This window comes from Limanda limanda, chromosome 13 (genome assembly GCF_963576545.1).
Source record: "Limanda limanda chromosome 13, fLimLim1.1, whole genome shotgun sequence".
NCBI lineage: Eukaryota > Metazoa > Chordata > Actinopteri > Pleuronectiformes > Pleuronectidae > Limanda > Limanda limanda.
This window is the reverse complement of record NC_083648.1, coordinates 2224457-2240058: the sequence shown is the minus strand read 5'-3', so window position 1 is coordinate 2240058 and position 15602 is coordinate 2224457. Positions and strand designations below refer to the sequence as shown.

Genomic DNA, 15602 nt, shown 5'->3' with positions numbered 1-15602 from the left:
ATGCATTAGTCACAGAAACCTCACAAACGCTGCAGTTAAAATTTAATGTAAAGAACTTCAGGTGATGGGCAGTAGTCTCTCTCTCTCTCTCTCTCTCTCTCTCTCTCTCTCTCTCTCTCTCTCTGTCTCTCTCTCACACACACTGGTAAATAACTCTTCCCATTTCGGACCACTCATCAAGGGTTGATGATACAAAACTTATTGTGGATACTGAAAAACACCCAGAGCTCTAAGACCCACGCTTCTGTTCTGCTGACTGGAAATCAAGCAAGACCGAAACAAGCATTGAACAGAGAGAGGCTGAAAGATAAAGGCTTTCCTGGAGAAATGAACCCCAAGTATATTTCATTTAGAACTTGTTAATAAATACTTTAATAACATGAACTAATTTATAATAATAACAATAAGTGTTCTCTGAGTGCCCCTGTCTGTGCTGGGCCTAACCCACCCACCCCCCGCCCGCACAGAAACAAAAGCAAGAACAAATCTGATTTATTCAATTATATTTTATTTAATTCACGGCATACACATTTTTTTTGACATTCTTCTTACATCATGAGCTACACTACTAAGACAGTTTATAATTAGATGTAGGTTAACATTGTTTGATACAGAGCCGGGTTAATGTGAGATTATTTGATTGAACAGCCTGTAGGCACTGATAGGATGCTTTGTTTGGTTTGTGGTCCCTCTAGAAAGGCACAAGGGGGTCGTCGGAGCTTTTGCCTTGCTGAATGCCAGTCAGATCAAGGGTTCCTCCATCACATGGCAGTGCTTGGAAAATCTGGAGATGATCGTATTTTTCTTCTCCCACTTGGACCTGCAAGGAAACAAGAGTTAGAGTTTGTGTTCACCAGATGAATGTGAGTTCATCTTCATTTTGCTCCTCTGAGAAAAACATCTGGTTCCACTAAGTTTACCATTGAGTCGTTGAATGTCTCCCTGTAAACAGCAGCCTGCTGCATTGAAAATTATACTTTATGAGTCAGGCAGTATGTTTCCATCCTGTGATTTTCATACACACAAACCAAATTGTCAATCGCCTCCACCAATACATGAAATAAAAATAAAGCATTCATCCACATTTCCCACGTCATTTATGGAGGTTGGTCGTTTTAAATGTTGTTCTTTTGATGTGCTCTGTAAACAAGTTATCTGTTGCACTTGCTGCTCTCTCTGAGTTTCTCCTCACTGGAGGTTTGACTGGTCCTCTGTTATCGAAATCTCATTGTGTTATCTTCTTCTATAACAATGGCACCTCAGTGGAGCATTAAACCTTTACCTTGATGACCTCAACACTAAGTACACACGCGTATCAGAAAGTGAACAGCGTTGCAGCCAAATCCAATTCCGCTACCGAACTTGAATGTCTGGGCTTACAGACACTATACATGAGACCACAGGAGCAGCATGGAGGCCTCTATGTTTTCTGTAGTTTTCTTTAACGTTTGAAGAAGTAGTCACCAATTACTTCAAATGTATTGGATCGTCATAGTGGTGAGTGTGTTAAGAGTGAATGTTCATTTTTGGGTGAACTGTCCCTTTAAAGATGATATTTTCTATGGTGTGTCTATCTCATCGTCTCGGACTTGTTCTTCTTCTTCTACCTTAATCAAGTAGTTGATCCCGGCCACAACCTGCGTCCTGTACAACTTGGCTTTGAAGATGGGGTAGATCTTCCCTGTCCTTGCTTCAACCTCGTGCTTCATCTACACACCAAGAAGTGACAACAACAACAAAAACACAATGAAACAAACCCTTTCCATATGTGAATAGATCGTAGAGAACAGAGAGGAACAATGGTTTCTATACTCACAGCGTCACTGATCTTCTGGATTTCTCCATCTGCTTTGCGAGCTTCAGTATATCCACCTGGCATCTAAAATTTGGTTTGTAACAGGTCATTATTTGGAGATACTACATCATTATATTTGATTAGTAAATCATTGCTTATCATTTCCATGGAAATCAAGATAAAGCAACACCTCTGATACACCCACGAGTTCATTGGAAAACAGGTGTTCAACCAAGACCGAAACAGGTATTGCAAGTTTACAGACAAAAGATGATTCAAAGCGCTTCACAAATGCATGGATTTGTGTTCAGGGGTGAAGCTAGACATTTTTGGTCCTAAGAAAAAAGATAATGCTGGCACCACCCTATCACCCCCCACGGAAAAAAACCTAAACCACCAAACTGCCGGGAAAACCCATTTGATCATCCGTAGTTTAATAATAGAGATAATTCAAGAAAAAAAATGACATAAGCACTCGATAAGTCCTCAAAGTTACTTACGGACTTTGTTGTGGAATAGAGCTGGACAATATATATTAAAACAATTTTAAACACAAAAGTGAATTTTACATCAACAAATTTGTCGAAAAGTGACAAATGAGGAATGTTCATCTCAGACAAAAAGTTCATTTAAACATGTTCTTAAAAGGTTATCCATGTTAGTATTATTGTTATTATTATAATAAGTAGAAGTAGTAATAGTAGTTGTAGTAGAAGTAGAACTAGTAGTAGTAGTTTTAGTATACTGTTAAATGTACCAAACCTCCCCTGTACCTGGCACATTATTATTATTAATGTTGGGACATGGTTTTTATGCAAAAAGCAGGCCTGTATTGGAAGTCAAAAACCTGAAAGCACATGTTCTTTGTCTTGAAAAAGCCACAAGCCGCATGTTCAACGTGTGCAACGTGTTCTCTTTGTCCTGAGAAGGTAAAATAACTCCGTCTCCCAGGAGGCAACATGTCCCCTTTGTTTCAGCATCTTCGCACATAGGTGCGAATTTCTACCAGGATCAGCTGCCAATTGGTCAAATCTGGCCACATGACCTGGAGGCCACTGGGCCTATTTAAGAACAGGCCTCCTCCAGAGTCTTCCTCTTTCTCCAATCCCTCCGAGGGCGGAGGGCTGCTCCTCTCTTTCCATCGAACCCCACTGAGGACAACAGGCAGCCAGCCGTCTCTCCTGCAACTCTGAGGGAGGGGGGTCCACTCTCTTCCACAACTCTTCCAAGGGGGAAGCTGCTGGCCTTTCCTCCTGCATCGGCGAGTGGAGAAACCTGATTTCTCCAGCTCAAATCTTCTCTTTCCAACAACTGGAGGTCAAAGGTCGAGCTTCCAGCTCATCTTCTCGAGAAAACCTCCACGCATCCCAAGCTTCTTCTAAACTCCTTGCAGCGACTCGGTGTCCTGCAGGTAAGAACTACAGATTCAATAAGCAACTGAACTGCACAGCTCAACAGAACCGCTGAAGCAGAGACCACACGAACCAGAAGACTTCACAGAACTGAGAACTGAACTGCAACTTCTTTTCCCCTTTCCCTTGGACTGGTAACATCATCTGGGCTTAATAATTTTACTAGGCTAAGCAAGACTGTTTATTTGATTCTGTGTGGTGTCTTAAGTTTGATATATGTGGTGATATTGTGTTACAAGTTAAATCAAGGTTAATGTGAGTTGGGCTCGACAAAGACCCTGCCATTTTCTGATTAGCATTCTCACAGACCCCGCATATCTCTTCACCTACTTAGCTACGTCCCCCGACCAGAAGGAAGGGGGGGGGGCCTGCTAGCTTAGAGATCTTAAAAGATCACAGGAAGGTGTGACTCTCTTTGTTAGCCACCAGAGAGACCCTCACACACACACATCTTTGTTAGTTAGCACATATTGTTAGTAACTTGTGTTTCGATACTTTATTATTTTCATAATAAATGTTTTTCTTTTAACCTTGTCCTTTCATTAATGTTGCATGAGTGAAGTTTGCCAACCTCTACACTGTCAAGAACTCTATAAACCTTAATTGTTCACTATATAATCTTTAATAGTAAATATTGAGATTTCTAAGTGAACTAGATCTAAATGAGACTGATCTTAATCAATAAATTGGCTATCGTTTCCCTTCTATGAAGGGTGGTGCCCCGCGAGAACTTAGTCAAACTAAAGTTATGATTTAATATTAATATGTTAAATATTAATGTTTTATTTTCTATTTTTGATAACCAAATTTATTGAACGCCTAAAGGCACACTAGCTTATGGTATCACTCCTAACCATTATTGCACAACATTAATATACACCTAGATACAGCTCAATTAATGTAGTGTAATACATATACATGTTGACTTACCTCCCTTTTCATTTTCATCTCAATGGGGTCGTGGTGGCTTTTGCCTTGCTGAATCTCAGTCAGCTCAAGGGTTCCTCCATTACATGGCAGTTTTTGGTAGACGCTGAGATGAACATGATCATCTCCTCCCACATAGACCTGCAAGGATACAAGAGTTAGATTTTGTGTTGACCCGATGAATGTGAGTTCATATTCGTGTTGCTCCTCTGAGAAAAACATCTGGTTCCACTAGGTGCAATATCTAGTCGTTGAATGTCTCCCTGTAAACAGCAGCATTGTGTCATCTTCTTCTATAACACTGGCACCTCAGTGGATATCAGTAAGTATCAGTAAGTAAACAGTGTTGCAGCCAAATCCAATTCCGCTACCGAACTTGAATGTCTGGGCTTACAGACATTCAAGCTCTCTTTTATGTTTTTTTTAACGGTTGAAGAAGTAGTCACCAATTACTTCAATTGTATTGGATCGTCATAGTGGTGAGTGTGTTAACAGGGAATGTTTTTGGGTGAACTTCCCCTTTAAAGATGATATTTTCTATGATTTGTGTGTCTCATCCTCCAGGACTTGTTCTTCTTCTTCTACCTTAATGAAGTAGTTGGTCCCGACCACAACATGCGTCTTGTACATCTCGGCTTTGAACATGTCGTACTTCTTCCCTGTCCTTGCTTCAACCTCGGTCCTCATCTACACACCAATAAGTGACACAACAACGACAAGAACAACACATTAAAACAGAAACCCTGTCCATGTGTGAATATATCACAGAGAAGAGAGAGGAACAATAGTTTCTCTACTCACCAAGTCACAGATAAACTCGACCTTTCCATCTGCTTCGAAAACCTCAGAGAGTCCACCTGGACGAGACATCTTCACGTCTCTTGATCGCAGCTAAAATAACAATAAACACACGAAATTGACGTATTCTGGAGTAATTTGAAATGGGCGTGGCAAAATAGCTCAACAGCGCCACCTACGGAAAGCCCCCTCAGTTAGCTTTAACCGATCCTCACGAAAATAGAGACAATTGTGTATCATGACGTGACGCACAAGAAAGCCTCTTGGAGCATTATGAAAAACGCAACAGGAAGTCCGCTATTTTGGATTTAGTGGCCATTTTTGCCATATTCAACATTTTTACTTTGATGTACTTGTCGTAGAGCTTTCATCGGATCAACTTACAATTTAGATGAGTGTCATCACAACAATATGGAGATGTAAAGTTATCAAAAGAGTCCAGTGTTTACGGTAAGCGTGCTGCGTCATTTCGTCACTTCCTGTTATTGCCACGGGACACGGGTGGTGTAGTCGCTATCTGAATTAGCTCCTCCGCTAAACACAACTGTCTTTCTGTTCTACTACGGCTAAAATCACCGGTATATAGTTAAGGACCCTCACATACCAGCCCCTCCTCTCTGGTGCTTTGTGATTCTGTGTTCTGTTTAAATCTCACACTCATAGTTTTAGCAGCGATGTGTTCTCTCTCTCCCTCTCGCTCCACCGCTCTCTCCTGCTCCGAGTGTCTCATGTTTACTTACTCCTCCGCCTCCATTAACAGTAGTGGTAAATGTAATAAATGTAGTATGTTGGTAGACATGGAGGCGAGGCTTAGCAACTTAGAAGCTCGGCTCCTCAGCTTAGAACCCCCGTTAGCTATAGTTAGCCGGCCCGTGCTAGCCGCAGCGAAGCCACCTAGCTTAGCTTCAGCTAGCAGTCCCTCGACTTGCCCCGGGCAGCCGGGAGCCCAGGGTGGCTGGGTGACGGTCCGGAGGGGGCATAGTACCACCCATAGAAAGCCCACGATTAAAGACCCACCAGCTCACGTCTCAAATAGATTTTCTCCACTCAGCGACGCACCCGCTGAGAATCAAACTCTGGTTATTGGCGACTCGGTTCTCAGAAACGTGAGATTAGCGACACCAGCGGCCATAGTCAATTGTATCCCGGGGGCCAGAGCCGGCGACATCCAATCCAAATTGAAGCTGCTGGCTAAAACTAAACGTAAATACAGTAAAATCGTAATTCACGTCGGCAGCAACGACTCCCGGCTTCGTATGTCGGAGGTCACTAAAGTTAATGTTGAGTCTGTGTGTGCTTTTGCTAAAACGATGTCGGACACAGTAGTTTTCTCTGGCCCTCTCCCTAACACTACAGGTGATGACATGTTTAGTCGCATGTTGTCTTTTAACCGCTGGCTGTCGAGGTGGTGTCCTGTAAACGGTGTGGGCTTTATAGATAATTGGCAAACTTTTTGGAGTAAACCTGGTCTTGTTAGGAGAGACGGCGTTCATCCCACTTGGGATGGAGCAGCTCTCTTATCTAAGAATATTACTAAGTCTATCACATGACAACCCAGAGTTGGGACCAGGAAGCAGAGCTGCAGTGCTAAACACTTCTCTGCGCTCCCTCTGGATCAGTCACCCAACCGCATAGAGACTGTCTCTGTCTACCGTCCGATTCAATTATTTAAATTAAACAATAACAGAGCGAGAACTCACAATAATCTTATTCAAATTAACACAACCTCTGGAACAACACAGGAAACTAAGACTTTCAAATGTGGTCTTTTAAACATTAGATCACTGTCCTCAAAGGCTATTTTAGTTAATGAACTAGTCTCAGACTACAATATAGATTTATTGTCCCTCACTGAGACGTGGCTGCATCCTGATGAATATGTCAGTTTAAATGAATCTACTCCCCCCAGTCATATAAATTCACACGTTCCCAGGGAACTCGGGCGAGGAGGTGGAGTTGCTGCTATTTTTAACTCCAGTCTATCAATTAATCCTAAACCTAAATTTAGCTACAACTCATTTGAATGTCTTGTTCTTAATCTTCCACGTCAATCCAGGAAACACCAACAGCCAATCATATTTGCTGTAGTTTATCGTGCTCCTGGGGCTTATACTGAATTTCTAACAGAATTCCCTGAGTTTTTATCAAACCTAGTCCTAAAGACAGATAAAATTATTATTGTTGGTGACTTTAATATTCATGTTGACAATAATAAAGATAGCCTGAGCGTAGCATTTATTTCAATACTAGACTCAATTGGTTTTAGTCAGTGTGTGCATCAACCTACTCATTGTTGTAACCACACACTTGACCTTGTGTTATCATACGGTGTCAAAATTGAACATTTAACAGTACTTTCGCGCAATCCAGTACTATCAGACCATAATTTAATAACCTTCGATTTTTCACTATCTGAATATATGCCACTAATAAAAAACTCATTTTCTAGTTGTCTACCTGATAGTGCTGTAGCTAAATTTAAGGAAATAATTCCGATTACATTTAAACCCGTATTATCCGTCGACATAAACAACAAATTCTTTAAAAACCCGAGCTCTATTGAGATTGACCACCTCGTAGAAAGCTCTGCAGACTCATTACGATTAACATTAGACTCAATAGCGCCTCTAAAAAAGAAATGTGTAAAACATAGTAAATTAGCTCCGTGGTATAATTCCAAGACACATGAGTTGAAACAAATATCAAGAAAATTAGAAAGGAAGTGGCGCTCCAGCAACAGTGTTGAAAATCTCCTAGACTGGAAGAGTAGTGTTACAGAATATAAAAAGGCTCAAAAAGCCCAAAAAAGTAATTGAATTCTGGAGTAATGTGAAATAGGCGTGTCAAAATGGCTCAACAGCGCCACCTACGGAAAGCCCCCTCAGTTAGCTTTCACCGATTCTCACGAAAAAAAAGATGGTTGTGTATCATGACCAGACGCACAAAAAAGCCTCTCAGTGCATTTTGAAAAAAGCAACAGGAAGTCCGCCATTTTGGATTTAGTCGCCATTTTGCCCATATTCCACGTTTTTACTTTGATGTACTTGTCGTAGGGCTTTCATCTGATCAACATACAATTTGGACGAGTGTCATCACAACAAGATGGAGTACTAAAGTTATCAAAAGATCAACTTTTCGTCAGAGTCTGTGACCGTGGCGTGGCGTCAAAAATTGATTAAACGCCATCAAAACACGGGCGTCTGTATCTCGGACATATTTGGTCCAATCAAGTCCAAACTAGACACATAAGACAAGAGTCGCGACCCAAAGACACCAACACAGAAATCGTGACTTAAAATCACAGCGCCCCCTGGTGGCAGCAGGAAATGTCTTGTTTTTTGTACGTCATACACTTGGAAGTATTTCTCCTCATCCACTTTGCGCAACCATGTCAAACTGTGGCAAATGGGTCTCAAGACATTGATAATGAAGATATAAGATTTCTGTGACTTTTCGTCAAACGCCATATTAATGGCGTGGCATCAAAGTTCATCAATTCGCCATGACACACGAAATTGCTATAACTTCGGTGTTCAAGGTTCAATCTCCCTCAAACTACATGTGTGTGTCAACAGCCCCCCCCTGAAAGCTGTCAGACAGGTTTAAGGAATGGGCGTGGCAATAAAACTGACTAGCGCCCCCTAAAGGGTAGCCCCGGCACTACGATTGGCCTACAGCTACGAAAATCGACGGGGACATGTGTCTTTTCATGACAAAGAAATAAGTCTCTTGGATAGATATGCTAGAGTAAACAGGAAGCCGGCCATTTTGGATTTGGTGGCCATTTTGGCCATATTCTGCATATTTACTTTGATATACTTGTCGTAGAGCTTTCCTCAGATCAACTTAAAATTTATATGAGTCTAATCACAACAAGATGGAGATTCAAAGTTATCAAAATTTTATTTTTTCGTCAGAGCCTCTGACCATGGCGTGGCGTCAAAGTTTGATGAAACGCCATCAACACACGAGGTTCTGTATCTCAGACATATTTGGACCAATCGATTCCAAACTACACTAATAAGACAAGAGTCCCGGACTGATGATATCTGCACTGAAATCATGACTTAATATCACAGCGCCCCCTGGTGGCAACAGGAAATGTCTTTTTTTTTGCATGTCTTACACTTGGATGTATTTCTCGTCATCCACTGACCTCAACCATGTCAAACTCTATCAAATGGGTCTCAAGACATTGATAATGAAGATATAAGATTACTGTGACTTTTCGTCAAACACAGTATTAATGGCGTGACATCAAAGTTCATCAGCTCGCCGTGACACACGAAATTGCTGTAACTTCCATGTTCATGGTTCCATCTCACTCAAACTACATGTGTGTATCAACAGCCCCCCCCTGAAGATATTCATATGGTTTTAGGCAACGGGCGTGGCAAAAAAACTGACTAGCGCCCCCTAAAGGGAAGCCCCGGCGCTACGATTGGCCGACTTGTACAAAAAATGATTAGGGCATGTGTCTTTTCATTACAAACAAATAAGTCTCTTGGATCAATATGTTAGACCAAACAGGAAGCCCGCCATTTTGAATTAAGTGGCCATTTTGACCATATTCACCATTTTTACTTTGACATACTTGTCCCAGGGCTTTCATCAGTTCAACTTTAAATTCAGATGAGTGTCATCACAACAAGATGGAGATAAAAATTGATTTAGGGATTGTTTTTTCGTCACACTGTGTGACCGTGGCGTTGCGTCAAAGTTCATCAACTCGCCGTGAAACACGAAATGCTGTAACTTCAGTGTTCATGGTTCTATCTCACTCAAACTACATGTGTGTATCAACAGCCCCCCCCCCTGAAGATATTCATATGGTTTTAAGGCCGTGTGACCGTGGCGTCGAAGTTTGATTAAACGCCATCAAAACACGAGGTTCTGTATCTCGGACATATATTGTCCAATTAAGTCCAAACTAGACATGTAAGACAAGAGTCCCAGCCTGATGACATCTACACAGAAATCATGACTTTAAATCACAGCGCCCCCTGGTGGCTACAGGAAGTGAAGCGTTTATTGTCCAATTGAGTCCAAACTAGCCATGTAAGACTAGAGTCCCAGCCTGATGACATCTACACAGAAATCATGACTTTAAATCACAGCGCCCCCTGGTGGCTACAGGAAGTGAAGCTTTTATCCTTGCCACAGAGAGGAAAACGCATCCAACGCAGAGACATGCACTTGGTCATCGACCGCTCTCTCCCCCGACTGCAACAGGCTTCAACGTGCAGGTGCTCGGGCCCGCAAGTGCTACAACGTAGCCCTAGTTAGGGCCCGAGCACCGAATGGTGAGAGGCCCTATTGAAATTGTAAGGATTATTCTTATTATTATTATTATTATTGTGACTAAAGTGAATTGGCTTTTTGAGAGCTTTAACATGCTGAACTTCTTACCAAACTTTGCAGTAAATTAGTAAGTGGTGAAAATTTACGTATTCTGGAGTATTTGGAAATGGGCGTGGCAAAATGGCTCAACAGCGCCCCCTGGAACCCAGCCCCTAGGTTTCCACATAACCGATTTTCACCAAAATCGGGCAAGAGGTGTATCGTGACTAATCATGAAAAAAAGTCACAAAGGGTATTATGAAAAACGCAACAGGAAGCCCGCCATTTTGGATTTAGTGGCCATTTTGGCCATTTTGGCGATTTTTACTTTAATGTACTTGTCCCAGGGCTTTCATCAGATCAACTTCAAATTCAGATGAGTGTCATCACAACAAGATGGAGAAAAAAGTTGACTTAAAAAATCAACTTTTCGTCTCACCGTGTGACCTTGGCGTGGCATCAAAGTTTGATTAAACGCCATAAAAACACGAGGTTCTGTATCTCGGACAAACACGATCCAATCGAGTCCAAACTATACACATAAGACAAGAGACCCGGCCTGATGACATCTGCACTGAAATCATGACTTAATATCACAGCGCCCCCTGGTGGCATCAGGAAATGTATGTTTTTTTGCATGTCTTACACTTGGATGTATTTCTCCTCATCCACTGACCTCAACCATGTCAAACTGTATCAAATGGGTCTCAAGACATTGATAATGAAGATATAAGATTACTGTGACTTTTCGTCAAACACAGTATTAATGGCGTGGCATCAAAGTTCATCAACTCGCCATGACACACGAAATTGCTGTAACTTCCGTGTTCATGGTTCCATCTCACTCAAACTACACGTGTGTGTTAACATCCCCCCCCTTAAGATATTCATATGGTTTTAAGAAATGAGCGTGGCAAAAAAACTGACTAGCGCCCCCTAAAGGGCAGCCCCGGCACTACGATTGGTTGACATGTACAAAAATTGAATATGGCATGTGTCTTTTCATAACAAACAAATAAGTCTCTTGGATCGATATGTTAGACCAAACAGGAAGCCCGCCATTTTGGATTTAGTGGCCATTTTGACCATATTCCACATTTTTACTTTGACATACTTGTCCCAGGGCTTTAATCAGTTCATCTTTAAATTCAGATGAGTGTCATCACAACAAGATGGAGATAAAAAATGATTTAGGGATTGTTTTTTTGTCACACCGTGTGACCGTGGCGTTGCGTCAAAGTTCATCAACTCGCCGTGAAACACGAAATGCTGTAACTTCAGTGTTCATGGTTCTATCTCACTCAAACTACATGTGTGTATCAACAGCCCCCCCCCCCTGAAGATCTTCATATGGTTTTAAGGCCGTGTGACCGTGGCGTCGAAGTTTGATTAAACGCCATCAAAACACGAGGTTCTGTATCTCTGACATATATTGTCCAATTGAGTCCAAACTAGACATGTAAGACTAGAGTCCCAGCCTGATGACATCTACACAGAAATCATGACTTTAAATCACAGCGCCCCCTGGTGGCTACAGGAAGTGAAGCTTTTATCCTTGCCACAGAGAGGAAAACGCATCCAACGCGGAGACGTGCGCTTGGTCATCGACCGCTCTCTCCCCCGACCGCAACAGGCTTCAACGTGCAGGTGCTCGGGCCCGCAAGTGCTACAACGTAGCCCTAGTTATTATTTTTTTTCTTCCCCAAGTTAAATTGGCTTTTTGAGGGCTTTCCCATGCTCAAAAAGTTTCTAAACTTTGCAGTAAGTTAGAAATGTGTGAAAATGGTCATATTCTGTAGGATTTGGAAATAGGCGTGGCAAAATAGCTCAATAGCGCCACCTACGGATAAGCCCCTCATTTAGCATTTACCGATCCTCACAAAAAAAATACCCAGTTGTGTATCGTGACCAGACGCACAAAAAAGACTCTCAGTGCGTTATGAAAAAAGCAACAGGAAGTCCGCCATTTTGGATTTAGTGGCCATTTTGGCGATATTCCACGTTTTTACTTTGATGTACTTGTCGTAGAGCTTTCATCGGATCAACTTAAAATTTAGACGAGTCTCATCAAAACAATATGGACTACTAAAGTTATCAAAAAAATCAACTTTTCGTCAGAGCCTGTGACCGTGGCGTGGCGTCAAAAATTGATTAAACGCCATCAAAACACGGGCGTCTGTATCTCAGACATATTTGGTCCAATCAAGTCCAAACTAGACACATAAGACAAGAGTCGCGACCCAAAGACACCAACACAGAAATCGTGACTAAAAATCACAGCGCCCCCTGGTGGCAACAGCAAATGTCTTGTTTTTTGTATGTCTTACACTTGGAAGTATTTCTCCTCATCCACTTTGCGCAACCATGTCAAACTGTGGCGAATGGGTCTCAAGACATTGATAATTAAGATATTAGATTACTGTGACTTTTTGTCAAACGCCATATTAATGGCGTGGCATCAAAGTTCACCAACTCGCCATGACACACGAAATTGCTATAACTTCGGTGTTCAAGGTTCAATCTCCCTCAAACTACATGTGTGTGTCAACAGCCCCCCCCTGAAAGCTGTCAGACGGGTTTAAGGAATGGGCGTGGCAATATAACTGACTAGCGCCCCCTAAAGGGTAGCCCCGGCACTACGATTGGCCTACAGCTACGAAATTCGATGGGGACATGTGTCTTTTCATGACAAAGAAATAAGTCTCTTGGATAGATATGCTAGAGTAAACAGGAAGCCGGCCATTTTGGATTTGGTGGCCATTTTGGCCATATTCTGCATATTTACTTTGATATACTTGTCGTAGAGCTTTCCTCAGATCAACTTAAAATTTATATGAGTCTAATCACAACAAGATGGAGATTCAAAGTTATCAAAATTGTATTTTTTCATCAGAGCCTCTGACCATGGCGTGGCGTCAAAGTTTGATGAAACGCCATCAACACACGAGTTTCTGTATCTCAGACATATTTGGTCTGATCAAATCCAAACTAGACACATAAGACAAGATTCCCGACCTGAAGACATCTACACAGAAATCGTGACTTAAAATCACAGCGCCCCCTGGTGGCTACAGGAAGTGAAGCGTTTATCCTTGCCGCAGTGCCGAACGCATGCAACGCGGAGACGAGCGCTTGCTCATCCAACGTTCTCTCTTCCCCGACCGCAACAGACTTGGAACGCGCGTGTGCTCGGGCCCGTTAGTGCTACAACGTAGCCCTAGTTATTATTATTTCCCTTTTTGATCTTTTTAAGGGCCTAGACATGCTCAAATTCCGACCAAAGTTTGCAGGAAGTACGAAGTCCAAAAAAGTAATTGTATTCTGGAGTAATTTGAAATGGGCGTGGCAAAATGGCTCAACAGCGCCACCTACGGAAAGCCCCCTCAGTTGGCTTTCACCGATCCTACCGAAAATGAAGGAAGTGGTGTATCATGACCAGATGCACAAAAAAGTCTCTCAGTGCATTTAGAAAAACGCAACGGGATGCCCGCCATTTTGGATTTAGTGGCCATTTTGGCCATTTTGGCCATTTTTACTTTAATGTACTTGTCCCAGGGCTTTCATCAGATCAACTTCAAATTCAGATGAGTGTCATCACAACAAGATGGAGAAAAAAACTGACTTAAAAAATCAAGTTTTCGTCACACCGTGTGACCGTGGTGTGGCGTCAAAGTTTGATTAAACGCCATCAAAACACGAGGTTCTGTATTTCGGACATACACGGTCCAATCGGGTCCAAACTAGACACATAAGACAAGAGTCCCGGCCTGATGACATCTACACAGAAATCATGACTTTAAATCACAGCGCCCCCTGGTGGCTACAGGAAGTGAAGCTTTTATCCTTGCACAGAGAGGAAAACGCATCGAACGCGGAGACATGCGCTTGGTCATCGACCGCTCTCTCCCCCGACCGCAACAGGCTTCAACGTGCAGGTGCTCGGGCCCGCAAGTGCTACAACGTAGCCCTAGTCAATAAATGCAATGCTTTCAGTATTGCAATTTCACACATGCACAAAAAAGTAGCTTAATTCAGCTGGTGAGTGCTTTGGGAATAAATGTAAGCGATGGGATGCAAGTATCTCTCGGCCCCTTTAAATTCTTCAAAATTGCTCAGAGATGAAGAAAGGTTGGTGACCCCTGTTCTAGAAGAAGTGGATCGATCCTCTGCCTTCTGCTCTTGCTGCATGTCCGTCAGGATAAAGCTGCCCTCTTAACAGGCACGTGCACAAACATTTTGGGGGGCAGGTGCTCAAACCAAAAAAAAGGGCACCCATCGCCAAAATTGTTTATGAAATTAAAAATAATAATAATAAATAAATAAAAACTTACTGATTCTCCCTCATTTGTTTTACTAGTTGATGGCCTGATCCAATAAAAAAGAGAGCTGCTACCCTGAGCTGCTTGCTGCAGTTCCCTGTCCTTCTGCTTTTGGAGTCTGGCTTTTCTTGACATTATGCTGCAAATTTTGTAAATGAGATAAATAAGTTTTGTGCATAATAATCAAGAGTGACTTACATAATCTCTATAAAGCTGACAACACAGTACAAACACATTTTTGTTTACTGTTTTCTGACAGAGTTGAAGTATAAGCAGCACAACACTAATAATATACCACAATATATACCTCACGTAGCTCAACTTAAGACCTACCTTTCATTTAAATAATTACAATTTTAAATGAAACAAAACTAGTGAGCTTGTCTAATTTGTAGAACAGTAAAACTGCCTTTAAATTCTCTGTCTGTCTGCCTGCCTGTCTGTCTGTCTGTCTGTCTGTCTGTCTGTCTGTCTGTCTGTCTGTCTGTCTGTCTGTCTGTCTGTCTGTCTGTCTGTCTGTCTGTCTGTCTGTCTGTCTGTCTGTCTGTCTGCCTGCCTGCCTGCCTGCCTGCCTGCCTGCCTGCCTGCCTGCCTGCCTGCCTGCCTGCCTGCCTGCCTGCCTGCCTGCCTGCCTGCCTGTCTGTCTGTCTGTCTGTCTGTCTGTCTGTCTGTCTGTCTGTCTGCCTGCCTGTCTGTCTGTCTGCCTGCCTGCCTACCTGTCTGCCTGCCTGTATCTCTCTCCCTCTCTCTCCTCAATAAACATGACAAACGTCAGTAAACAGCTGGAAAGGCTTTGAAATCACGGATTTCAGTTTTTTGTTAGTTTATTTTTTAAGGAAAAGTCGAACCAGTTGCGACGTATTGTTTTCAGCGGCGCTTATGTTGTGGTTAATTTATCACCAAACAAAGTCGGGGGATCTCACAAACACCTTCATTACCTGTTTGTCTGATGCTGCGGGTCAGAGGAGAAGTGGCTGCAGCGTTTGGCGCTCAGCGCTGCATGAGGAGGAA

The 15602-nt window shown here is 42.4% G+C and overlaps 1 protein-coding gene across 1 annotated transcript; it reads right to left on the bottom strand.

Annotated features, from left to right (window-relative positions):
* Positions 1 to 1559: 1559 nt before the first annotated feature.
* Positions 1560 to 5004, bottom strand: LOC133018195 (cystatin-B-like). The gene is made up of 4 exons (XM_061084513.1): positions 4936 to 5004; positions 4720 to 4821; positions 4138 to 4275; positions 1560 to 1709 (listed from the first exon to the last, which is right to left on the bottom strand). Exons 1-4 carry the CDS (start codon positions 5002 to 5004, stop codon positions 1560 to 1562), a joined length of 459 nt encoding a protein of 152 aa, XP_060940496.1.
* Between the last annotated feature and the right edge of the window lie 10598 nt (positions 5005 to 15602).

Bases quoted from the DNA above. Each gene is read 5' to 3' on its own strand.
- LOC133018195 (XM_061084513.1), bottom strand. From the start codon at position 5,004: ATGTCTCGTCCAGGTGGACTCTCTGAGGTTTTCGAAGCAGATGGAAAG. The intron at 4,822-4,935 runs GTGAGTAGAGAA...ATTGGTGTGTAG, and splicing joins TCGAGTTTATCTGTGACTTG to ATGAGGACCGAGGTTGAAGC. The intron at 4,276-4,719 runs GTAGAAGAAGAA...GTATCCTTGCAG, and splicing joins GGACCAACTACTTCATTAAG to GTCTATGTGGGAGGAGATGA.